Below are 26021 nucleotides of genomic sequence, written 5' to 3'. Positions count from 1 at the left end.
TGCTTGATAGACTAGAGTTTATTGTCTGGGTTTAATTGGCAGGATGATTTGGAGATGTTCTTCTTTAGCCAAGTGTTTGTTTCCATGGTTACGCGGTAACATAATAGGTAGCTGGTGGTTTACTTTCCAACCTCGGCTGCCTCACTGATTCATTGTTGCTTTCAATGGTAATGAAAATGTTGATGAACATTTTGAATACCTCGAATGCTGATATATTTTGGTTTAGGTGTATTGGAGATATGGTCAACATTCATTTCAGAAATTTGCCCTTCTACTCAGCCAAGTGAAAAAGGCTTAACAGTTAATTAATCAGTTAATGAGGACTAGTGACTGCTGTTGTCTCACAGAGTTCCTTGTTTAGGTGGGAACTTAGAGAGGAAGGGGTCCAACGTTAAGCGTTGTCATTTTTATGACTCATATGAAATGTGAAACTGATGTATGAAATTGGAAGTGACGTTTGTTATGTCATGTCCTACCACACACATGGAAATCTGGTAAGACGTTAACAAGAAGTTGTATTCAACACAGAACACAGAACACATAATCAGGACCGGCTCTTGAGTTTTGGGGGTCCATGATTCTTGTGAAAAACATTATTTCTTCCCAAAAGAAGAAAAGAAATTGTCTCATATCACCAAATTGTTTGTCTCCTTTCAGACAAAACAATGTTTGTCTTGATAAAATTACAGAAATAACAGTCTGCCTCTAAGATGTCTAAGACTATTCTTGTCAAGTCTTGCTTATGTGCAGGCTGCAGTAGATCTCTGTGTAAACTTCTAATGCCTGCATCGCTACAGGCTTTCTCCCACATCAAGCTGGCCTGCCAAGATGTAAACTAAATACATGTGGAGAAACAAGCTTCACTAATAGTGATCACATGGCAACATACTCTCATAACTTTGAAAGAAAGAAACCATTGATTTCAAATGTCTTTTTAAAAATGATATAGAAAAAGATTAATTTTCAAATGTTTTGAAGTTGAGTCTCCTCTCTCCTTCTCTCCCCCCCCCCCCCAATACACAGACACACAACACACACCTGTTGTGTCCAATAATCAAATCAACATTCTCAGAAAGAAGCACGTTTCAAAATTACCCCCATTAACTTTACAGTCACCTGAAGTATTTTCTATTCACAATCAAGTTGTTATCACTGCACTGTAATAAGTCATTGCTTACAAATGCCCCCAAACGTCTCAACAAACCAGCCCTAAAATTCCAACTGCATCTACCACAAGACCCTGCCAAGAAAGCATCATTATAAAACCTGCACATGTCATAAAAGAGAAATTGGGTTTGAGATACGTGGTAGAGCATGGTGCGTGCTTGTTGGCTGTGGCGGCTTGTGTTAGACAGGGGCTTAGTAATCAGGGTAATGGGAACACCTAATTGTATGGGAGAGGCATGTGTTGCTTAGTTTGATAGATAGTAAGCTACAAATCTGGTTGCAGTAATCAGAGGCAAGCGACACAAAAGTGGTTGTTGAGTTGTCTGTTGCAAATGAAGTTGTTGGTATAACCTGAAGATTATCCAAAAGGGGATAAGGGAGGCTCCACATGGGAGAGATCCCAGAATTTGAAATTTTGGTTTTGAATTTTTGAATATGTCTTATTGGTTTGTTTGTTGATCCTTGTAGGGTTGGGGGATTAGAATTTGAAAGGTGAAAGTGGTTGTCAGTGATCTTTTGATCCTTTTGGGCATTTGATGCTGATTGTAGTCAGGTTAATTTGGCAGTTGGTTCTCAGCATCCCATGTTGATCCCAGTCACATGATTGGGGAATCGGTTGTCAGCATCCTGTCTTGATCCCAGTCACATGATTGGGGAAATGGTTGTCAGCATCCTGTCTTGATCCCAGTCACAACGGAGAACTGGTTGTCAGCATCCTGTCTTGATCCCAGTCACATGATTGGGGAATTGGTTGTCAGCATCCTGTCTTGATCCCAGTCACAAGGGATAACTGGTTGTCAGCATCCTGTCTTGAACCCAGTCACATGATTGGGGAATTGGTTGTCAGCATCCTGTCTTGATCCCAGTCACAACAGATAACTGGTTGTCAGCATCCTGTCTTGATCCCAGTCACAACAGAGAACTGGTTGTCAGCATCCTGTCTTGATCCCAGTCACAACAGAGAACTGGTTGTCAGCATCCTGTCTTGATCCCAGTCACAACGGATAACTGGTTGTCAGAATCCTGTCTTGATCCCAGTCACAACAGAGAACTGGTTGTCAGCATCCTGTCTTGATCCCAGTCACAACAGAGAACTGGTTGTCAGCATCCTGTCTTGATCCCAGTCACAACAGAGAACTGGTTGTCAGCATTCTGTCTTGATCCCAGTCACAACAGAGAACTGGTTGTCAGCATCCTGTCTTGATCCCAGTCACAACGGAGAATCTGTTGTCAGCATCCTGTCTTGATCCCAGTCACAACGGAGAATCGGTTGTCAGCATCCTGTCTTGATCCCAGTCACAACGGAGAACTGGTTGTCAGCATCCTGTCCACAACGGAGAACTGGTTGTCAGCATCCTGTCTTGATCCCAGTCACAACAGAGAATCGGTTGTCAGCATCCTGTCTTGATCCCAGTCACAACGGAGAATCGGTTGTCAGCATCCTGTCTTGATCCCAGTCAGAACGGAGAACTGGTTGTCAGCATCCTGTCTTGATCCCAGTCAGAACGGAGAATTGGTTGTTTGCAGACTGTGGAGGCCCATGTGGACCCTCTCTTTCCCTTGATAGTAACCACCTGTTATCGGTACAGATACATGCCTTTTTTGAAACATACCTGCATGTTTGTAAACCCTACTTTTTGAGAAGTTTGAAGTATATAAGCTGGAATTAGAATTAAATGTTTACGTTTTACGAACAGGTTCTGTATGAGAGAGATGTTCTCTGTCATTACTTATGTCATCTGATCACACAGTGTTTATGGGAGAGACGGAGAACAACGCCAGGATAGTTGCCTCCATGTCTGTTGCTGCAGTCAATGTAAACACACCTGATTTCCAGTCAGTTTGGTTATCTTCCAGTGAGAAATACATTACACCCAGTGTTTTCCTGAAGGCTACAACCTTGTTTTTAATTTGAATTTCTAGTCTTGTGTGCTTCTTGTTATTTCCTGTGGAGATGAACTGTAGCTTTGTTGGAAGGAATGGTGTTGACTTGATGGTCCTTTCATCAAAGTTAAAGTTAAAACCATCTACTTGGTGTACTTCTGAACGCGAAGATTGTAAGCTGACAAGGTGTTTGGTAACAGAAATACTTGACTATAGGATGGAATAGCTCTCAGAACACACATGTGATACTTGTAACAAGAAACCTATCTGCAAACCCTACAAAAAAGTTGTGTGTTGATCTTATTGTTTAAGAACTGACTTCCACTTTGTGTGAGTTCATTTAAGAACTGACTTCCACTTTGTGTGAGTTCATTTAAGAACTGACTTTCACTTTGTGTGAGTTCATTTAAGAACTGACTTTCACTTTGTGTGAGTTCATTTAAGAACTGACTTCCACTTTGTGTGTGTTCATTTAAGAACTGACCCCCACTTTGTGTGAGTTCATTTAAAAACTGACTTTCACTTTGTGTGAGTTCATTTAAGAACTGACTTTCACTTTGTGTGAGTTCATTTAAGAACTGACTTCCACTTTGTGTGAGTTCATTTAAGAACTGACTTTCACTTTGTGTGAGTTCATTTAAGAACTGACTTTCACTTTGTGTGAGTTCATTTAAGAACTGACTTCCACTTTGTGTGTGTTCATTTAAGAACTGACCCCCACTTTGTGTGAGTTCATTTAAAAACTGACTTTCACTTTGTGTGAGTTCATTTAAGAACTGACTTTCACTTTGGGTGAGTTCATTTAAGAACTGACTTCCACTTTGTGTGAGTTCATTTAAGAACTGACTTTCACTTTGTGTGAGTTCATTTAAGAACTGACTTTCACTTTGTGTGAGTTCATTTAAGAACTGACTTTCACTTTGTGTGAGTTGATTGGAGTATGAACCTTCATAGAGTGAGGGCCAAACTGTATGAACATCGTAGTTTGCGACCTCAGAAAGTCAGTCGCAATGACAGCTCTTTGTAATACATGTACATCAAGTACAAGACGTCAAAATATCCGACACGATAAACGTGACGAGAGAGATTTTCTAAGCTGTTAATAAAGCTGTGTGGTTACATGTTACATCAATTGGCTGATCATTGAAAGGTGATGATCAAGATGAGTCAAATAGATACTATGATAAATTCATAAACTGCTATAGACTGTTACTGTCATTCTTGACACGGATTGTGTCAATACTACGATAGTTTGGATGTGCATTTCTTCGTTTTGTTCGCTAGGATGGTCATAGCAAGAATATTTGTAAACGATCATGCAGTCAAACTCAGCTTAAGTGCTGATTTCAAGATTAAAGGGCCTAGTTGATCAGAAACAATGCTTCTGTGTGTATTTGTGCCTGGGGAAGTCCCAGGGATTCCCTCAGGAATGTGGAAGTAGTTTGTCAGTGTTCGTCATTTCAAGAGTATAGTCTTGCGAATAACGTATGAATGTCAAATTGTGTCTTTCATACACTTAGGAACGTCAGTTTCTCGGTAATGTGACCGACCTTTCGTCCAATGGAAAAGCTGTACAATGTGTAAATTTCAAATTGTGTGTTGACCTGTGTATTGTTGTGTGTTCAGGTGAAGCAGGGAGCAGAGAACATGCTGACGATGTACAGCCAGGGGTCGCGGGACAAGAAGCTCCTGGCGGAGGCTCAGCAGATGCTGGAGGATGCCAAAGTGAAGACGGAGTTCATCAGGATGCAGATTCTTAAACTGTCACAAGACCAGGACCAGTCAGATGGTGAGTAGTACCCGATGGACGACACGCACTGGCAGCAGGCACTGTGTGTGGGTGGACAGACATGAACGACAGGTACTAGCAGCAGACACTGGCAGCAGGCACTGTGTGTGGGTGGACAGACATGAACGACAGGTACTAGCAGCAGACACTGGCAGCAGGCACTGTGTGTGGGTGGACAGACATGAACGACAGGCACTAGCAGCAGACACTGGCAGCAGGCACTGTGTGTGGGTGGACAGACATGAACGACAGGCACTAGCAGCAGGCACTGGCAGCAGGCACTGGCAGCAGGCACTGGCAGCAGGCACTGTGTGTGGGTGGACAGACATGAACGACAGGCACTAGCAGCAGACACTGGCAGCAGGCACTGTGTGTGGGTGGACAGACATGAACGACAGGCACTAGCAGCAGGCACTGGCAGCAGGCACTGCGGGTGGATGGACAGACAGACAGACAGACAAACACCCAGACAGGTGAACAGACAGGTACACAGACACCCAGACAGGTGGACAGACACAGACAGGAGGACAGACAGGCAGACAAACAGGCAGACAAACACCCATACACGAAACATGGAGCTGTCTTCAGATCTTGACGTATCAGACGTAGAGAGGTGTTGTATTTGAGTAAAAGATCTGAATTTATTGAGATTGCTGTTCAAGTCAACCTGGGCATGCAAGTCGCAGTGGGCCAAACTCATCAGGGAAACCAAGACAAGTACTCAGCCAGGGAAGGAATTTGGGCTAATGCTTCAGTAACTGTTTCAGGCCAGTGTCAGACGCTGTCTCCACTTGAAATGAGAATCGAAGAATTGCGGCATCATCTACGAATTGAGTCAGCTGTCACAGAAGGAGCCAAAAATGTGATGAGAATTTTACAGAACTCAAAGTCAGAGGACAAGAAAGCCTTGAAAGAAGTGAGTACTTCACAAACAAGTCATTTGACTGCTTAACCCTCATTGGAAAAGGAACACTTTTATTTAAGATGTCCACAGAAAAAGTTGCTTGAAAGCTGAATTTTTAATGCCATTTGTATATGTCAGTAGTCTACAGACGTTAAGCCCACATGTGGACCTGGGTTAGAATAGGTCCCCAGCACTCTATTGCTTGGCCACAGAAGACTAAGTGGGATCAATCAATCTTGGTGATAACATGTAATCATGCACTGATAGAGTGCTCATTATATCAACCACTGGTTTGTTTTGTCCAGACTTATTTCCCCGCGCTCGTGATATGGGTGGTATATTTCTGAGTGACGTTAACTCTTTCAACACCACAGGCATTTTCACCGTCCGAGTCGTAGACACGTCAAAATAGTATACGATTTTTTTAACCTACCTGTCATATCATTCGTTTATTAAATCTATCACTTTTCACAATGTCTGAAATACGTATTTCATTTCAAATTCAATTTATCATATTTTAGTGAATTCACTATTTCCCGCAATGTTATTAAAAAGGAATATTCTGGGACACAAGCTTCAACAACAGGTCTATATAAAAAATGTCAAGGAGCTAAATAAAGACCTTTCAAGCAAATATTTAAATACATTACATGGAGTAATAAATTAAATAAAAAAAAAAATATATCTAAAAATTGTCAAACTTACATTCAGGTTATTATATCTATCTTTTCATGTGATTGCGTTTAATGTATGTCAAACATCATCTCGCCTTTCGTCGCCTTGATTTCTAGGCTGTGACAAGATGAGAAATCTTGTAGCTCGTAAAGTAGCATGATACATCCACGAAGTTCCATATGTTTAATATAGGTTGTGATTTTTCTGTTCAAATTATCCAGAATAAGCCGATTTAACCAAAACCTTTCGTCTAAATCAGAAATTTATTGTTCAAGTATGGTATCCATTGCTGTAATTTGATTGGCTGCCTTAGATCACGTGCTTGAATTTGACCAATCATGATTCATGTTGCAAATTTTGGCAAGAAAGCATCATTTGAAACCAATTTCTATCTAATAAAATTGCATGCTACAGCTAACGAAATACACCAGGGGAGGTTACTGTCTTATTGAAGTCATACGCTTTCTTATGATACCCAAGATTGGACTATTTGTCGCACATGTTATTCAAACAAAGCCTCAAAAACAGAGATATTTCCCGGTATGTCCTCTTGTTACTGAGCGGAGGGTCATTGTTATCGGGAAATGGGTGATGCCAGATAATCTTTTAAAATTAAAAATAAATAATTTTCTGATTGCATAAACAATGAAAACAAAAAAGAAATAGGCAAGTGGATATTATGAAAATTAAGACTGCTGAAAATTATCAAATTTTCGCTTACTGGGTGCTTAATCAGGACTTTGTAAATGCGTCAGCTTACATTTTATGTTTAAAAAAAATTGATTAAACTGTTTATTATCTAATAATGTGGTAAACATTTACTGTCATATTTATAAACATTTGGATTAAACCTTTCAAATAGTGCATAACATGGAGAAGCAAAGATGTTTTACAAGCAGATAATTTTCTTGATAAATGTAGGCTTTGTCTATCACCCCAGAGTTTCTCTTAAAAGTAAAAGCTTCTGGTTGACTGGTGTTGAAAGTGTGAATCAACAGTCTCTCTCCTCAGGAGTTAGTTACAGAAGGAGTGTGTATTTTATGACTGCTTCTTTGAGTTCTTTGAGTTCTTGTGTTTGGACCAGGTATAAGAACTTATTGTCAAGTTTGTTTGTTGTTTAACACCGCTCTCAGCAATATTCCAGCTGTATGACACCAGTCTTTAAATAATCAAGTCTGGACCAGACAGTCCAGTGATTGATATTATGAGCATTGATGTACACAAATGGGATACCATGACATGCATCAACCAAGTCAGGAAGCCTGACCACCCGATGCCGTTAGTTACAGACTGCCATCATATGGCTGGAATATTGCAGAGTACAGTGTTAAACAACAAAATAAACAAAGTGTCTGTGGCAGGCAAACTGGGATAAGCTCATCAAATCCTTATTTTCTTGAATTCACAGACATTTCAAAATTGCATTCCATGCAATAATATATAACTACGGATGAAAGTCTTTTTCTCTTTATTGCTCCTGGAACTTGGAAAATTATATAATTTTAGTAGTTTTGATTATCATGATTATATTATGTTTTGCATAGAATATCTATATCTGAGCCTGAATATTGGTCAGTTAAATAAACTGTTAGATAATCCTTTGAAGGTCATCCTTGGTCTCTCTGAATTTTGTAAGATACTGTAAATCTTGAAATTAACGTGAGCATGAATTAAATGCGAAAAATGCGAGTGGTCGCATTATTGAACATCGCATTTATATCAACAATAAGACATTTTGGATAGCAGAAATATCAACTTAGACATACACTGAAAACAAACAACTATGTATTCCACACCACTGTTTATTGAGCAGCACTTGTAACAAGTATGTAAACAATGTCATTCAAACACTAATTACATCCTGTGAATTGTCACTGCTGGGGTCGGGGGCACGGGTGGCCCAGTCGTCTAAGGCGCCGCGATTCGCTGTGCAGAGTTGCGTCCCTTGGGCACGCCAGAAACCTACGATTGTGGGTTCGAATCTCGGTTCGCCCCGATTATGTTTCTAGATTTGTCAGCACCATACCCGTGCTCGTGGGTTTCACCGAAGTGGTAAACGTCTGAAACCTGCATCACTTCGGGCTTTCCTCCCACATTAAGCTGACACGCCGTGATATAACTGGAATACTGTTAAAAGCGGCGTTAAACCAAACTCACTCACTCACTCACTGCTGGGGTCAAGACAAGAATTCTACTCACTTATGTCATCACTGATCACACCAGACAGACGCCACCCACGCAACATGGTGTCTTTGTTCTTTGCGACTGCGTCAAAGGCCGACATGAGCCAGCATGCATATATTGTTTTGGAGGAAGTACTCTACTCAGCGCTAATAAGGGGTTCTATTTGGTGTGTGGTTGGATCAATGTAAGGTTGGATTAAGGTGAGGATTCCCCTGTAAACTTGACAGAGGAACATTACTACATATATAAATCCACTGATGCTTGAGAGGAGGGGGATGTCGCTTATATATTGAGTCGCATTTGTGGCTAGGGGCCAGTGGTTGCATTCTTTTGGAGACACATTAATTTCACGATTTACAGTATTAAAAATATGAGTTTAGGACATTCTCACTGATTCACTCACACTCTCATGGCTCTTTAGGCCCAGTCCAACCTAAATGAGTCAAGTCAGAAGATTGACTTGATGCGGATCTCCCTGGAGAAGCGCCTGTTGGAGATGGAGCCATCCCCGAAGGTGCAGATGTTGAGGGAGGAGATCGACCAGCTGCTGCATCCCACCTACCCCGGGGTGCGCACCTCCGTCAACAACAAGCAGCACAACTCCTCCTCCCTGGCCAAGGCTGCTGCCGTCACGGGCAAGCTGGAAGTCAGGTGGGTGGAACACTCTCATACAGACAGGGTTGCCAGGGGTGACTATTGGGTGCATTGCCAGTTAGTTTGGAGAAGGGCCAGTAAATTTTAAAAGGATCAAGCCCTGCTCGCTACAGTCCAATTTGGTGTTAAATCTCCCTCTGTGTTACTTGTGTGCAGGTTGGTGGGCGTCCAGCAGCTGTTGGAGGACATCCCCACAAGAAGGAAGGACAGCATCCAGCTGATGATGTCCAGTCCGGGGGAGAGCCGCAGCCTGCTCCGCCGTGGCAGCAGCAAGACCTACAACATCAAGGATGACCTCACAAGTGAGTCCACATGTAACTCAGCAACTGATATTGAACATAACACTGTAATATTATAAGCATTAACACAATCTTTTCTGGCAGCACACACCCCAATGCAGGCCTCAAAGATGTGACTAAAACAGTCGCCAATGCGACCTAAATTTCAGTTTGACTACTGTCTAAAATTCAGAGGTAGCCAAATGACTACCTTGAAAAATATCTTGTGGCGACTAAATTCGACACAAAAATAAATAACAGCTGATCTTGGAAAACATGTCTGCTAATAATTGTACTCGCAAATAATTCCTCTTAAAGTTGACAATGAACCGAAATACATAAATATGAATGTAATTAGTACGTTATTGTAGTGGACAGTGCTCATTGGATAAGCAAGGACATACCTATATAATCTAGTAGCATAAATTGTATCATTGTTCGAGTCACAAGTAACAAAAATCAGGTACAGTTTTCACTAATATACAATTCCAAGACTAGTGCTATATGTACATATTATAATAGATATTTGATAAAAAATATTTTCAAATGCTTTGGGCTACCTACAATACTGGCTTGACTTCTTGATTTTACCACTGGCTACCTGGAAAAAAAATACTTGTAGCCATATGGCTACTTGGTTAAAAATTTAAACTCTGAGGCCTGCTATGTTGTACAATTGTATCTGTTCTTATGGGAAATATAGGGAAAATACTATGAAGTATGAAAACATTGTGAAGCATGAAAATACTGTGAAATATAAACATCCTTTGACTATCAGTAACCGATTTGTTGTAGACGAGGTCATGGCGGTGTTGAAGCTAGACAACGTTTCTGTGGGGCAGACATCGTGGAAGACGTGCAGCCAGCAGTGCTGGGACAACAGATACACCATTGACCTTGACAGGGTATGCAGTACTGCTGGTGTTGAAGTACCTGTGTTAGGTTATTGAGTACTTGAGTCATTCTCCTCCGGACCAAGTACCCATTGCTTGTTCTACCTGGGAATGGGAAGACCACTTGGCTGATGGCTGTTAATAGATGACTGTTATTGGAATCATGGCCGTGTCATCACATGATGGGCATGTTCTGATGCTCACAATATTAACCACTGTTTGTTTATCACTTTACTGGCTACATGGACTAGAGAGTACAGTGTTATGGGATGTCCATCATGGTAGATAGTTTATAATCATCATCATCATCATCACTCAGCATCAGTATCATTTTGTGTTGTTGTTGTTTCAGTCCAGGGAGCTGGAAATTGCAATATTCTGGCGAGACTGGCGGCAGATGAGTGCATTAAAATTTTTGAGATTAGAAGACTTCTTAGACAACCAACGCCATGGTATTACAATACACCTGGAACCGCAGGGCATTCTCTTTGCTGAGGTAGGTCACTTGGCTTCAGTCTTGTCGCACATCTAATCCAGGTCAGAATAGGTCTTCAGCAACCCATGCTTGTAAGAGGAGCTGACTTGGTTGATGCATGTGATCATATCCCAATTGCGTAGATTGATGCTCATGTCAATCACTGGATTGTCTGGTCCAGGCTCGATTATTTACAGACTGCACTCATATAGCTGGAATATTGCCGAGTGCGGCTTAAACAACAAACAAACAAATCAGTCTCGACGTGTTCAAATTCTGTTCCAGTGATTAAGGTTTTATTTGCCAAAAAAGAATTCATTTTTTTAAGTCACAAAGCAACAAATATTTTGAAAGTAAAGAATACTTGGTCTAATTTGGAAACTATGTATGATCCGGCTGAATATTTACAGTGGGTCTGATGTAGGAAATGATTGCTTTAGACCATTTCAAGAGTATATTGAATCACTTGCAGAACTCACAAATGACTAGTGACATTTCTTTCTGACCCGTGAAGACCCGGGGTAGAATGGGTCTTCAGCAACCCATGCTTGCCATAAAAGGCGACTATGTGCTTGTCCTAAAAGGTGACTACGAGGAACGGGTGGTCAGGCTCGGTAACTTGGTTGATGCATGTCATCATTTCCCAATTGCTTGGATTGATACACATGATGTTAATCACTGGATTGTCTGGTCTAGACTCGATTATTTTTCAGACCACCATCATATAGCTGGAATATTGCTGAGTGTGGTGTTAAACAACAAACAAACAAAATATTTCTTTCTGGACTACTATTTTTACTGTTAGGTAGATAGCATCTATGAAGCTGATTATTTTGTGGACGAGAGAAAATATAATAAATGTCTGTCACTGTCATTGAAGTGTTGTACATTACAAAGAGTCCAATATCATTTCAGAGAGTAAACTACACCCTCTTTGCCGTCGTATCAGGGAATAAATAGGTGGTTAGTTTTGGCAGTCCAGATAGACCTCTCCTGCAAGTGATTCCAAATTGTCTCAACTTGAAGTTGGGGAATTTCTGTCATTATAAATGTCACTGTTTATTTCAGATTAAGTTTGTTAACCCCACATTATCGAGGAAACCCAAACTGCAGAGACAGAGGAGAATATTCCCCAAGCATAAAGGTCAGTTTCTCGTGATGGAGGGAAGGGTGGTGGGCTATAAACAGCAGTGGCTTGTCAGCACCTGGGTTATATTCCCCCACATGGTACACTATGTGATGTCCACCCTGTCGTGATGTGCTATTGCTGCAATATAACTAATACTGAGTGTAAAACCATACTCACTTAATGTAGGGGTACAGTCGAGATTGTTAGATGCAGAGGGTACACATCATTGAAGCCAGTGTCTGATGGACACAGTGTGTGAAGCCAGTGTCTGATGGACACAATGTGTGAAGCCAGTCTCTGATGGACACAATGTATGAAGCCAGTGTCTTTTGGACACAATGTGTGAAGCCAGTGTCTGATGGACACAATGTGTGAAGCCAGTATCTGATGGACACAATGTGTGAAGCCAGTCTCTGATGTGCCCCTGTTATGGCTGGACTATTACAAACACTACTTACACACCGACTGGAGGGGTATAGTACAGATTGTTAGATGTAGGGAGTACAAGCCATATTTGTTTCACTCTGATTCGACATGAAGTCAACTCTAGTTGTGGGAAAGATAGTCTTATGATGGAACTTTGGAGTATTAATGTTACTGTTTGACATTGGTTTGTGTGGACCAACTGTAGCTACGCTGTAGACATAACGTTGACCTGCTGAACGTGTATTCCAGGCAAGAACTTCCTTCGGCCTGGACAGATGAACATTAATGTTGCAACTTGGGGCCGACTAATGAAGAGGTCACTTCCATCAGGAGGGGAAGCCAACAGCCATGAAACACCTACACAGATCACATCACCAGGTGAGCTAAGACATTGTCACCAGGTGAGCTAAAACAGTCACCAGGTGAGTTAAAACATTGTCACCAGGTGAGTTAAAACATTGTCACCAGGTGAGCTAAGACATTGTCACCAGGTGAGTTAAAACATTGTCACCAGGTGAGTTAAAACATTGTCACCAGGTGAGCTAAGACATTGTCGCCAGGTGAGTTAAAACATCACCAGGTGAGCTAAAACATTGTCACCAGGTGAGCTCAAATTGTCACCAGGTGAGCTAAGATCTGGTGATCATGCAGGTAAGCTATGGTTTTTACACCTGTTAATTGTATAACAATTTATCAGACATTACTTCCATAAGATATCATCCAATGTGATTGTTTGAAGCTAACCTGTTGATATATAATGTATATATACTATATCCACACAGTGCAGTAACAACCCTATGTGTGTGTGCAGCTGTGTAACCAATCTCATCTTCCATATGTGTCTCCTACAGGTATCACATCAGCTGACCGGGGTCCACCTGTTCAACAGATGAACTTCTCACCCCCCATGCCGGAGAAGCAGCCAGTGGTCATAGAAGATTCTCATCCGAAGTCACCAAAAGATGTTCAAAAAGAGACAGATATCGAGGTGGGGATGTCAAAGCTTTTGATCATGTCACAGCAGACATAATTCTCAATGTTATTACAAATACATGGTCAGATTTGTTCATGTTTAATATCCCCAGCCATATCATACCAAAACATGTGAATAGATGGTACTTGTTGTTACCCTGCCTGACGCTCGGCTTGTTAAAGGGCTAAAACAAGGACTGGTTGGCTCGTAGTCAATATACAGTGTCTGACTGTATTTATGTTAATCTCATGGTATCTCAGTGAGCAAGCTCTATATAATCAGCATCAGTCCGGACTTGTACAAGCAGCCACACACACGTGCATGCACGTCACTATATAAGTGCAATAATCTTGAACTCGACCAATGTTAACCTCATTTCACCTCACTACCTTATGTTTAATAGTTGAAAAGACATTACCCTGCTCTGTGCAAATATACTGACGATTTAGAATACGAAATCATGTACTAGTATCAGGCGACTTTCATTCCAACCTAGCTTTGAAAAATATCTTGACAAAGTTCTCCTTTCAGAACTTAAAAACTAAACAAAAGAAAATTCTGGAATGTCTAATAGATAGTCGAATTTGTTCTCGTCTGTTTCAGATGTTTATCACTTTGAAGTGAGAGTTCGTAATGCCTCATTTTGACCTTTTTAGAGGTTGCATGATTGGAGAACACATTTGAATTTTCACTTTTCGCACCAAGATCTGATTTTAGGGAGATTGCATCACTCACTCACTCTGTGGTTCCAGAATGCGCTGTCCACCTTCAACTTCCTCCCGGAGGACCCACTCTCCCCCAACACTTCAGGCACAGTGGTGGACCTGGACAATGTACCTGAACGCCGGGCTTCACGGGGGTCAACGAAGAGTTACCGAGCACCCTCACCCCCCACCCAACCTCCCCCACTCCCTGCTCACACAGAAGAGAGGGTCAAACCACCTCCTCCACCTCGGAAGAAAGAGCCCGAGTGAGTGGATCCTGTTAGACAACAGTTTTTTGTATTTCTTCTTTTTTGTGTTTAAAATCCTAGTCGGTACCACCCTTGATCACTGTTGATTAGCCAGCATATTATATCTCCATTGTATAATGATTATTCCTTGGCATGTCTTCGTATCCTAATTGCGTAGAGTGATGCTCATGATGTCCATCACTGGATTGTCTTGTCCAGATTAGATTATTTACAGACAGTCATCATATGGCTGGACTATTGCTGAGTGCGATGTTAAACAGCAAACAAACATTCACTGCTGCAGCTTCATTTTGAGTCTGATACGAATAGTATGTGGCTAAAAGTGAGGGAGTGAGTTGGGTGTAACACTGCTTTTAACAGTATTCCAGTTATATCACGGCGTGTCAGCTTAATGTGGGAGGAAAGCCTGAAGTGATGCAGGGTTAAGACGTTTACCACTTCGGTGAAACCCATGGGCATGGTGCAGACAAACCTAGGAGCGTAATACGGGTGGACCCGGATTCGAACCCATAATCATGGGTTTCTGGAGTGCCCAAATACCCTCCTCTCACATCAAGCTGACACGCCGTGATATAACCAGAATGTAGTTCAAAGCGGCATTAACCCAACCCGCGCACTCACTATGAGAGAGGTTCTGTCAATAGTTCCATTAGAAGCGTTTTGTCAACTCTTTTTCTTGTTTCAGTTTTGCCAATCAAACATGTAGAATGTCCGAGTTCAGATGTATCAGTGTTTTGGGGAGAGGTCACTTTGGAAAGGTTTGTAGTTCAGATTTAGAAAAAGCATTTATTGATTTGTTTTGAAGGAATTACCAATATGTCTTCATAGATGAGCCGAAGATTTTAGCCCCTGGATCACCCTTCAATGTCCAGTAAGTTTTAGAAACTGGTACCTGAGAAGAAATTGTTTCCTTGCACAAGGTTTGTCAGGCTTGAAAAGGCCTTGAACGTTAAGGTCTCTCTTGAAGAGCCTTGATGTCAACCTTCAAAAGACTTAAAAATCACCAAGATAGCTTGAAAAGCTTGTTTATGAAAGTATTACTATTAAGATTAATAAGCCTTGAAAATGACAGTTGAAAAGCCTGGACTTTTGGTGTTCCATATCTGCATGATGCTTGTAGTTTAACCTAACCATTTATTGGCACCGTGAAGATCCGGGTAGAGAATGGGTCTTCAGCAACCCATTTCGCCATAAAAGGCTACTATGCTTGTCGGAAGAGACAACTAACGGGATCAGGTGGTCAGACTTGCTGACTTGGTTGATACATGTCATTGTATCCCAATTGCGTGGATCGATCCTCATGATGTCAATCACTTGATTGTCTGGCCCAGACTGAATTTCTTTACAGACCGCCGTCATATAGCTGGAATATTGCTTAGTGTGATGTTAAACAACAAACAAACAAAAAACTTTATTGGCAGTTATTATATACAGTAACTTAAAACTGTTTCAGGCCTAATTCCGTGCTAAACATTAAGTTAGGCCCAGGGAGCTTTAAGTGTTTATTGGTAGTAGCAACCCCCTAAGTCTTGAAGTTAGGGTTATGACAAGGATACCTTTTCTTCAAAGCTTTATTTCTATCTCTGTAAATGTAACCTCATTTGTTGTAACTTGTCACCATCTCCCTTTTAGGTGCTGTTAACAGAATACAAGAAAACTGGTGAATATTTTGCAATAAAAGCATTGAAGAAGGGTGATATTATAGCACGAGACGAGGTAGAGAGTTTAATGTCAGAGAAGCGGATCTTCGAAGTGATCAACGCCACACGGCATCCCTTCCTCGTCAACTTATTTGCATGTTTCCAAACAGAGGTGAGTAGTGTAGCTGATGTCTTGGACTGATGGTTGTCAGGGTTACGTTTCACATCATTGCTAATACTTCACGGGTTACCATGCTACATTCCTGTCGGCCTTGAATACATAGGGACAGTGCTATGTTTAGCCAGTCAGTTTTAGCAAAGGTCTGGTTCCGGCATGACGGAAACTAGTGGCCAGGTCAATGGCCACTGTAATTACAACCCACTATCGCTGTTGTTTCTCGCTTGTAATCTTGTGCCTTGGTCTTGCGGTACCGGTTCCACACATTGCTTCAATGTCTGGCAGTAGCTGGGTTCACACAGCCTACATCAAGATTTCTATATGAGCATGTGTGTGATACTGATTTTATGAAACAATTGTCAGAATTTTTGTATTTCCTGAGCGAGAGCGAGGATAATAATGAATTCATACATGAGTTTCGTAAAGTCAGTGGGACAAAAATGTTTGGGTAATAATTTTGTTATTGGCCATTATTGTTTTATCCTTTTGATCCCCCCTTTAGAAAAGTGCAATGAGCACGATCACCATATAAGAAGACCGAATGACGTCAACAATGCCTTCCAGAGGGCGAAAACCATACACTATTGCTCGTGAAGTGATATTTGCACTGGTGCATATACGATTTTTATGATTGGTTAGTTATGTCGTCACAGATGATGGAGGAACGTTGTGTATACGAACCTTGAAGTATTTACAATGATTTCACATTTGATTGGTTTTACTTCACTAAATATTATTTCTAAATTTTTCTAAGAATGACATCATTTTACATGAAAACAGTTGACAATTTACGGGCTGCCATGATAAAGCTGGATATTATTGACTGCGTTTTTATCCCCCCGACATATAATGACGGGGGGATATAGCCATCAGTATGTCCATCTGTCCATCCGTCTGTAATCATTGTCCAGATCATATTTCCTAAACCGTACAACCTAGCTTCACAAAACTTGGTACACTTACCAGTCAGGCTCAGTAGTAGTGCCTTTTGCTATTTAGAGATTTTTAGAATTTTATATTTTTGTCGTTTCCATGGAAATATTATGAACTTAAGACATTTGAGGGTAGTGCTCTTGTCCGGAGCATATTTCCTAAACCGTACAATCTAGCTTCCCCAAACTTATGGATAATGATGACAAGACCTGATTTGTGTGTGTACTGGTTGCAGGAGCATGTGTGTTTTGTGATGGAGTACGCATGTGGCGGGGACCTTATGATGCACATACACAACGATGTGTTCTCCGAGAACAGGACAGTGTTCTATGCAGGCTGTGTGGTGTTGGGCCTGCAATATCTTCATGAGCATAATATTGTATATAGGTAAGTCATATTTACATCAGCAGGGTTTGAAATTTTATTTCAATTTAAGATTTTAAAAGAAATAAAATATCTGTATGGGCCCTTATGGCCTGCAGTAAATTTATGTGTCAATTTATTTGTCACAATAAGCTGCAGTTTTTTTAAATAAGGGCCTGAAGAGTTTAGTCAGGGCCTGCAGCTTCTAGAGTCTGTGGTCCTGATGGCAGCCTCGTAGTTTATTTTATTTCAAACACTGTTCTCTTTATAACAAAATGGTTAATCATTACTTGGTGAAAGTGTGCATATTTTGACAATGAAGCAGTTCTACTTGATCTAATAATGTCTTGTCTGTTTCAGGGATTTAAAACTTGATAACTTACTGCTAGATACTGAAGGCTACTTAAAGATAGCTGACTTCGGCCTGTGTAAGGAGTCCATGGGTTTCGGTGACAGGACAAGCACCTTCTGTGGCACCCCGGAGTTCCTGGCCCCCGAGGTGCTGACGGACACCTCGTACACCCGGGCGGTGGACTGGTGGGGTCTGGGAGTGCTCATTTATGAAATGTTGGTCGGAGAGGTGGGTGGCCTGCATGGCAGAATTATGACTCATTTAGGAATGACAATGTCGTCTTGAGAAACTGAACCTGGAAATTATTTTGCTATATTGACTGGGAATTAGCAAATCATTCAGAACAGTTTCCCTGAATTCTATCAGTAATAGGATCATTTTATTGTCTGGTGACTGGATTTCTCCTGTAACACATTTGTTGGGGCAAGGGTCATTGTGGTCTGTTGTCTGCTGTTCACTGTGGAGAGTTGTGTCCCTTAAGTGTGTCAGGATTATATGATCATGTTTTTGCTCTCATAATAATTCTTGGTTTATCGGCACCATCTCCTGTGTGTGTTGATTTCACTAAAGTTGGGTAAATGTCTAAAACTATATCATTTGCTGTGATATACCTGAAGGGGCGGTCGGATAGCCTAGTGGTTAAAACGTTCGCTCGTCACGCCGAAGACCCGGGTTCGATTCCCGACATGGGTACAATGTGTGAAGCCCATTTCTGGTGTCCCCCGCCGTGATATTGCTGGAATATTGCTAAAAGCGGCGTAAAAACAAACTCACTCACTCACTGATATACCTGAAAAACTGTTCAAAGCTGCATTGAAACCAAACTCTTTCACATAGTGGTGGAAAAGTAAGAGAGGAGATTGGAAGCCCTTCCCATAAGATTTTTGTTTTGTATGAACCAATAATTAGGGAATAAACATAATGTAGAGCTAGGTTATCTGTAGATTTTAACCACGCTAAATTTAATACGGAACGATTGTGCAGCATGTTTATCTCCATTCTGCCATGACAAAATAAAACATGAACTCTTTGGTGTTAGCAAATATATTGAGTGAAGCGGCCTGGGTTGAGTCCAGTGTTTTGATTGGGTTGTTGATCTGAATTACGGAATCACCGATAACAGCCTGTAAACGAAATATGGCATTGTATGTGCTCAAGCAGTTTGTTTACACCATAATATGTCACTTGAACATGTGACAGGCATTGAAAACATGTAAGCACAGCAACTTTGTAGGCTAACATGAGGTGGGCACCCCTAAAGAAAACCTATGCAAACCTTGCAAAGCTTTCGCTCTACACCGAACATCACCTTTCTATATACAACTGTGACGTCATATCTTTTGCATCACAATAAGCGATATGACTTCACAGTTGTATAAACAAAAGTGCCAAATTCCAAGCTATCTGTTCTCCTCAAAACTTAAAATACATTCTCTTTGAAGAATTCGCATTTTCTGCATGAAACGTATTGCCACACATCCTTTGAATATTGTACTATTAAACCACCAACTTTGCATTTTCTAACCTATAATTGTAGATATTATTATTTATATATGCTTACCGACTATGACTGAAGAAAGTGCTATTCTATAAATATTTGTTTCCTCGGTGATGCGGCCATCAAACCAGCTGTTTCAATCAGAGGGGCGTTATTGTGATTTGACAACCTCCGATTGACCAATCAGAATTGATTAATTTCCAAAGTCATAGTAGGATAAAACTTGAATGGCAATGTCAGGCAATTCATCAAATAAACCTGTCAAAAGGGGCTAGACTTTTCTAAAGATTTTTAATAATAAGACCAATATGTATAGTGACAGTGAATAAAAATTATTTGAGAAAGCAACTTCTGGTAACTTCATTACCAGATTCATATATCAAACCTTATACAACGGCAGGTTTCAGTGTACTTGCTGACAGTGGACTGGCTGACAATGTAATGTATTCACATGTTGTAGTCTCCCTTCCCCGGTGATGATGAGGAGGAGGTATTCGACAGCATAGTCAACGAGGAGGTCCGCTACCCCCGCTTCCTCTCCACAGAAGCCATCGCTATCATGAGGAGGGTGAGTTACCATGGCAACTGTTTACTGTAACTATGCAAGGTGGCAGTCTTGTAAAGGCCTTGAATGTTTTGGTCTGTCTTGAAAAGGCCTTGAATTTAGATTCTGCTATAAAAGGGCTTCATCATGGATGATTAATTGCTTTATTAACTAAACTATCCAAAATGCTTATTTCTTTTCATACTGTTGAACTCAAATTGCATCTAATTAAAGTCAGTAACCATAGAGTTGTCTCCCTTATAATAATCACCTGTGTCTGTTGAGGTGGCTTAATTCACAGACCAAACTAAAGTTTGCCAAACTTTGTTTACAAACACAAGTTTTTTTGTGCGTGAACATTGCAAAAACAGTTTGCTAACAAGTTTGTGAAGTGTGATGATTGGTGAGACAAGGAATCAGTCTCCATTCTCAACAATATTTAACCCACAAACTCGAGTTTGATATGTGAATGTTTTTCAGGCATATGTTGGCGACTCACAACCAATTAGATCCTGCATATATATCACATTACTTTTACTTACGTCTTACAAAATGGCACTGGCTTTTGAGAAAAGTGCAGCAAAAAACTAAGTAATGACAACACATATTTCTCGAATTAAAACACAACTTAGTAACCTTTTGAGTGTTTGCCAATCTGTGATGAAAACTTATTTTGCCCATGTGAAGCCACCTTTAGTGTTGAAAATGGCCAACAGATTTGTAACAATTTGACCAGAAGGGCCAGAAGTAGACAATGTTATTGCTAGGGCTGTGTATTAGCAATATTTTGTACTGCAATAGAGTGAGATACTTCGGAAACGTGAAAGATTTCTGTGTAGATTTTAGGTTAAGAGATACAAATAGTAACAAAACTTGTTACATTTTTTTACTCAATATGCCGGAACACAGAAAAAAATATTGTAGTATGTATTGTTTGAAAAGCTTATTGCAGTATACCAGAAATACTGTACAATCCTTGTGATTATATACAAATAGTGGGATGATGTTTGTAGGGTCAAATGCATGACTTTGAAGGTATTTTGTGACTGAAATGAAAGGACACCTGCTTTGGAAGTCATATTTTGAATAAATATGTTCTTAGCTGAAGGTGCAACATGGGTACAATGTGTGAAGCCCATTTCTGGTGTCCTCCGCCGTGATATTGCTGGAATATTGCTAAAAGCGGCGTAAAATCAAACTTACTCACTTTCTCTTAGCGGAAGATATGTTAGGTCAGTGACAGAGATATTTTAGATTTTTTTGATGAAGGTCATTATCAAGGATTAAGGTCAAGCACAACTACATCAATGGCCGCTTTCCCTCTTGGCTTGTCTGCCATTGCTCTGACTATTTCTATCTCTCTATGTTCCCTTTCTTGTTCAGTTATTACGAAGGAATCCCGACCGTCGTCTTGGTTCCAGTGAACGAGATGCAGAAGACGTAAAGAAACAAGCTTTCTTCAGGGTAAGGTCTTCTGGACAACAAATCTAAAAAACCCTTCTATTGAATGTGTTAGTCAGAGTTTCAGGTGCTATGCCTCGTCCTCTTAAATAATGAAATATGACGTTAATTCAAGGATCCTGTTTGTTAAATAAATGAAATATTTTGTCATAAATGTAGCTGATAGGGAAACAAAATCAAAACTTAATTGATAAAGATTTTGTGATGTATTCATTTGATTTCAAAATGTGTTTGTTTTTCACATTTATGAAATGGAATTAGAACCTTTGCTGGTCACAGGCAAAATCTAAATGGATTTGGTAGTTAGGTAGGACTTGTGAAGATCCGGGTAAGAAATGGTCCTCGGCAACGCATGCTTGCTGTGGGAGGCGACTATGCTTGTCGTAAGTGGCGGCTAGCGGGATCGGGTGGTCAGGCTCGCTGACCTGGTTGATGCATGGTGATACAGGGTTAATTGTGGATAGCCAAACATAGTATCAGTTACAGGGTTGCCTGGTCCAGACTCAAATATTTAAAGGCTGTCTTGATACAATGAAGTATTGTTAACTGTGTCATTTTCATTCACTCACTCACTCACTAGATGACTGTATAGGTATTCAGCAACCCATACTTGCTGTAAGGGTGACTATGCTTGTCGTAAAAGCCGACTAACGGGATCGGGTGGTCAGGCTCGCTGACTTGGTTGATGCATGTCATCGATCCCAATTGCGTGGATCGATGCTCATGATGCCAATCACTGGATTGTCTGGTCCAGACTTGATTATTTTACAGACTGCCGTCATATAGCTGGAATATTGCTGAGTGCGACGTTAAACAACAAACAAACAAACAAACTCACTCATCCTTCCCCTTCCCCTTCCTCCCACCTCATCTCCTGTCAGCCTCACGGCCATTTAAAAACTGCTTGAACTGAAAATATTGTGTTTCTCTTCAACAGAACGTGGCCTGGAGTGACCTGTTGATGCGAAAAGTCAAGCCGCCATTCATCCCTACTGTGGTGAGTTACCTTCAGTGCAGGTGGATTGGATTAGGAGACCTATGTCGTGCCTTTTGTGAAACTGATACATTGTGTCATTAGGGTCATTATGTGTACCTTACTCATGCATTAGGTGGAAAAACCTCCTTCCTTCCTGTGTGTGTGGGGCGGTCCGGTAGCCTAGTGGTTAAAACGTTTGCTTGTCACGCCAAAGACCCGGGTTCGATTCCCAACAGGATGTGTGAAGCCCATTTCTGGTGTCCCCTATTGCTGAAATGTTGCTAAAAGTGGCGTCAATCCATACTCACTCACTCCTTCCTGTGTGTGTGGCAACAACAAAACAATTTATGAGCTGACATAGCACATAAGGTATAAGGTACGGGAAGCAAGATACTATTACTTGCACAACTGATTATGGATAGTTGACAGTGAAGAGGACTAATGTTGAAAATCTGAAGAACTTATGGTGTTATGACGGCAGAAATACAGGATTTGTTGCAATGGGGTAATAGAAGTGGTATTCTTTGAAATATTAACAATGATATCTTTTGTTTGATATCCTGAACCCTTGTTTTTGTTTACAGAAAGGAATGGAGGATGTCAGCAACTTCGACGAGGAATTCACGCAGGAACAAGCTGTGCTAACCCCAGCTAAGGAAAGACGCCCTTTGATCACGAACGAACAGGACCTTTTCCGCGATTTCACATATATAGCGGACTGGTGCTGAGTTACCTCCCCTGCTTATTGTTGCCGCTTACCGACACCATTATTAATAAAGTCATCATAATCGCCATGGTAACCGCATATCATCATCATTCTCATGGATACTAAATGTGCTTGTTTGGGAGTGGCCGACGTATTTGTTGACCCAGCTGAGTGTGTTGACAGCTGTGCCACCTTCGACCCTTCATCAGGAACGCTGTTCACGTGGAACGCATGCTTCAGACGGAGTTTGAAGCATTCTACATATAATGTGTGACAAACCCTATTGCAGTGTTCTTGTAATTTGTATAATATAGAAGACGAGATATTCTTTTGAAGTATATTGACAATTGGTGACAAACTGTGTTTGCAGTTCATTGAAGCCCAGTTGCATGGGTTTAAACTCAACATTGGCCTTGCTTTGCTCAAAGTGTAAAGTGTGTCAGTTGTACAAGAACTCTCTGGAAGGGATAAGTTAGATGTCTGTTCCGTTCTGCTTAAATTTGAAGTGTTCAAACCATCATCCAAGGACCTGTGAAGAAACAAGGCCCTTCATCTTTGGTTGAATATAGTCATTTGAAGCTTGTAGTTTTTGTAGCTTATTCTTTGTGATGCTCGTCTATCGGTTCGGTTTGAGAGTGTCAGGGTCACAAATATTGTGTGATACGTTTCCTAGGTAACTGTAACTGTGTTGATTGTGAGATGACATTAATGCCACATTCTGTACGGTGTTTGCTAGCAACAATCGGTTGATGAAGATGCACCAGATCATGCAGCCGATTATGCGAGACTGGCTTATTGGGGTGTCATGATTCACAATGTATTGATAACTGGCAAACTGAAATCTGACAATACGATACCACATACACCTACCAATCATTTGATTCATATTTCATTTCCGTATCAATTTACAAAACTAATTTTGTCTTAGTTTTGCAATAACCCGGCCTCTAAACAACTAAGACTACCGTTACATAACTGCCTGTTACAAAATGCTATATCAGATTGCATAATACCGTCAGAACACGCTTAACTTATCCTGTCATGTTTGTCAACAAAAAACGATTGATAGCAACAACCTCTTGTTAGCCAGACCACATGGAAAATTGAAAATCTTGCGAAACAGAAGTTCAAATTTATTTTGTTTGCTTCTTGTTTAACGCCACACTCAGCAATATTTCAGCTATATGACGGTGGTCTGTAAATATTCAAGTCTGGACCAGGAAATCCAGTGATTGACATCATGAGAATTGATATACGTAATTGGGATACGATGACAAGCATGAACCAAGTCAGAGAGCCCGACACCCAATCCCGTTAGTCGCCTCTAACGACATGCATGGGTTGCTGAAGACCAATTCTAACCCAAATCTTAATGTGTTGACACACTGAGGATCGAACTAAATATTGAGATAATGATTCTAGTATAACTGTGTGTATCGATACATGAGGTAGGGGTATTGTGGCTGAAGTATCTCAATATGTTTTAATGCCTGAGGTAGGCAAGTATGATATGCATCAATGTGAGGTAGGTGTTTTGTGCCCCTGTAATGACTGACCTGTACTTACTTCCATGACTTCCATGACATATGGTGAAGTGTTCTGGTAGATTCCTGGAGAACAATGGAAACCAAAGACAAAAAAGCAGCCAAAACTATACGAATGCAGCCACAGATGTTCTTTTTGGAAAAAATTGGTAACAAAAGTGTCTAGTCTGAAAGGAAATTACAGATTCACTTTTTCTAAGAAGCAAAAGTAAGGAATATGTCTTCATTGTACATCATCCAGAATGTTCTGTTTAGTTGAGCTATGCTCAGGAGTTAATCTCCACATTTGTTTATTTCTTGACCGATTAATTCGCTCCAACAACAATCATCTATTAGTCTGAATGATATCAATACATTGTTTACAGACTGTTTTTCCCAGTCCAAGGTTTGGTGGTCATTTAGTATAGAAAAAAACATGCTAAAAACAGACATTTGGAAGTGAGCTGTATAATGTGTTGATGGTAGGTGAAATAAGAAAAAAACTGGTGGTCCGAGGGTTAAGACCACCCCTTTTCCTCTTCCCGTTTAGACACCGTTTGGGGGAGGCCACAGTTACACTGATCTGAAACAGTTCAGTTCACGGTATAGAGTTGTGTCCCTTACCTGTACCAGGATCCTATGTTTGGAGTTCAAATCCCAGATATTTCCTGATCTATGGTTTGTGTGCACCATACACAAGGGTTTCAGCAAAATGGTAAATGTTGCTGAAATATTGCTGAAATACAGTTTATGGCTCCATTCAACCCAACGGACACTCATTAAGCAATGAGGAGGGCGGTCGGTCGGCATGTTGCCTAAAGGGTTTGTTCATCACGCCGAATACCCCGGTTCGATTCCCGACATGGATACAATGTGTGAAGCCCATTAATTGTGTCCCCCGCCGTGATATTGGTGGAATATTGCTAAAAGGGGCGTAAAACACTCTTGATGGGGGAACTTCATGTACTTAATTTGGAAATGATGTATGTATGATAACGCAAACTTCTCTTATTGTAAAGAATGTATTCAATTGAGAGCAATGTTAGTGTAACTATTAAAAAGAAATAGTAATTAAATTAATATTAAATAGATATGGTAATTTACTCATGCGGCAAGTGGTCAGTTCCAGTGTAGATTTCAACTGCAGGAGACACGTGCACTGACTGACCTCTCTCTCTCTCTCTCTGTCTGTTCCTGGGTCATTGGATTTACTAGATTGCTCAACACAGACAATATCTTTTCCATACATTACTCCAACACAACCACTTCATTATGGAAAAGTATTGAACATAGATACAGAAATGGGTTCCTACCTCAGTCTGAGGTATTTATTGAAACATTTGATACCTGTAAAGTGGCAGCACTCACATGAACTCGATTGCTGTGTTTGACCTGATTGATAACCTGTAAATAATTCAATGAGAATTAAATATGTTTACGTTT

General features: G+C 40.7%; 1 protein-coding gene across 6 annotated transcripts in view; it reads left to right on the top strand.

The window, feature by feature from the left end:
* LOC139473088 (serine/threonine-protein kinase N2-like) overlaps positions 1 to 24466 on the top strand; it is an 83811-nt gene extending 59345 nt beyond the window's left edge. For all 6 annotated transcript variants that reach the window (XM_071255606.1, XM_071255604.1, XM_071255607.1 and 3 more), the window contains 18 exons: positions 4678 to 4840; positions 5608 to 5756; positions 9025 to 9254; positions 9414 to 9559; positions 10331 to 10440; positions 10781 to 10924; positions 11972 to 12047; positions 12708 to 12836; positions 13310 to 13446; positions 14184 to 14401; positions 15090 to 15162; positions 16037 to 16216; positions 17391 to 17542; positions 17879 to 18098; positions 19829 to 19936; positions 21296 to 21376; positions 22311 to 22370; positions 22934 to 24466. In XM_071255606.1, coding sequence (XP_071111707.1) covers positions 4678 to 4840; positions 5608 to 5756; positions 9025 to 9254; positions 9414 to 9559; positions 10331 to 10440; positions 10781 to 10924; positions 11972 to 12047; positions 12708 to 12836; positions 13310 to 13446; positions 14184 to 14401; positions 15090 to 15162; positions 16037 to 16216; positions 17391 to 17542; positions 17879 to 18098; positions 19829 to 19936; positions 21296 to 21376; positions 22311 to 22370; positions 22934 to 23077 — 2520 coding nt within the window. In that variant the 3' untranslated portion in view covers positions 23078 to 24466. The remainder of the gene's footprint in view (positions 1 to 4677; positions 4841 to 5607; positions 5757 to 9024; positions 9255 to 9413; positions 9560 to 10330; positions 10441 to 10780; positions 10925 to 11971; positions 12048 to 12707; positions 12837 to 13309; positions 13447 to 14183; positions 14402 to 15089; positions 15163 to 16036; positions 16217 to 17390; positions 17543 to 17878; positions 18099 to 19828; positions 19937 to 21295; positions 21377 to 22310; positions 22371 to 22933) is intronic.
* Positions 24467 to 26021: the final 1555 nt, after the last annotated feature.

The sequence above is a fragment of the Haliotis cracherodii genome, unplaced genomic scaffold, assembly GCF_022045235.1.
Source record: "Haliotis cracherodii isolate W230 unplaced genomic scaffold, xgHalCrac1.p SCAF_26, whole genome shotgun sequence".
Lineage (NCBI taxonomy): Eukaryota > Metazoa > Mollusca > Gastropoda > Lepetellida > Haliotidae > Haliotis > Haliotis cracherodii.
Note: the sequence above shows the minus strand (reverse complement) of the source record. Positions and strands in the feature narration are given on the sequence as shown.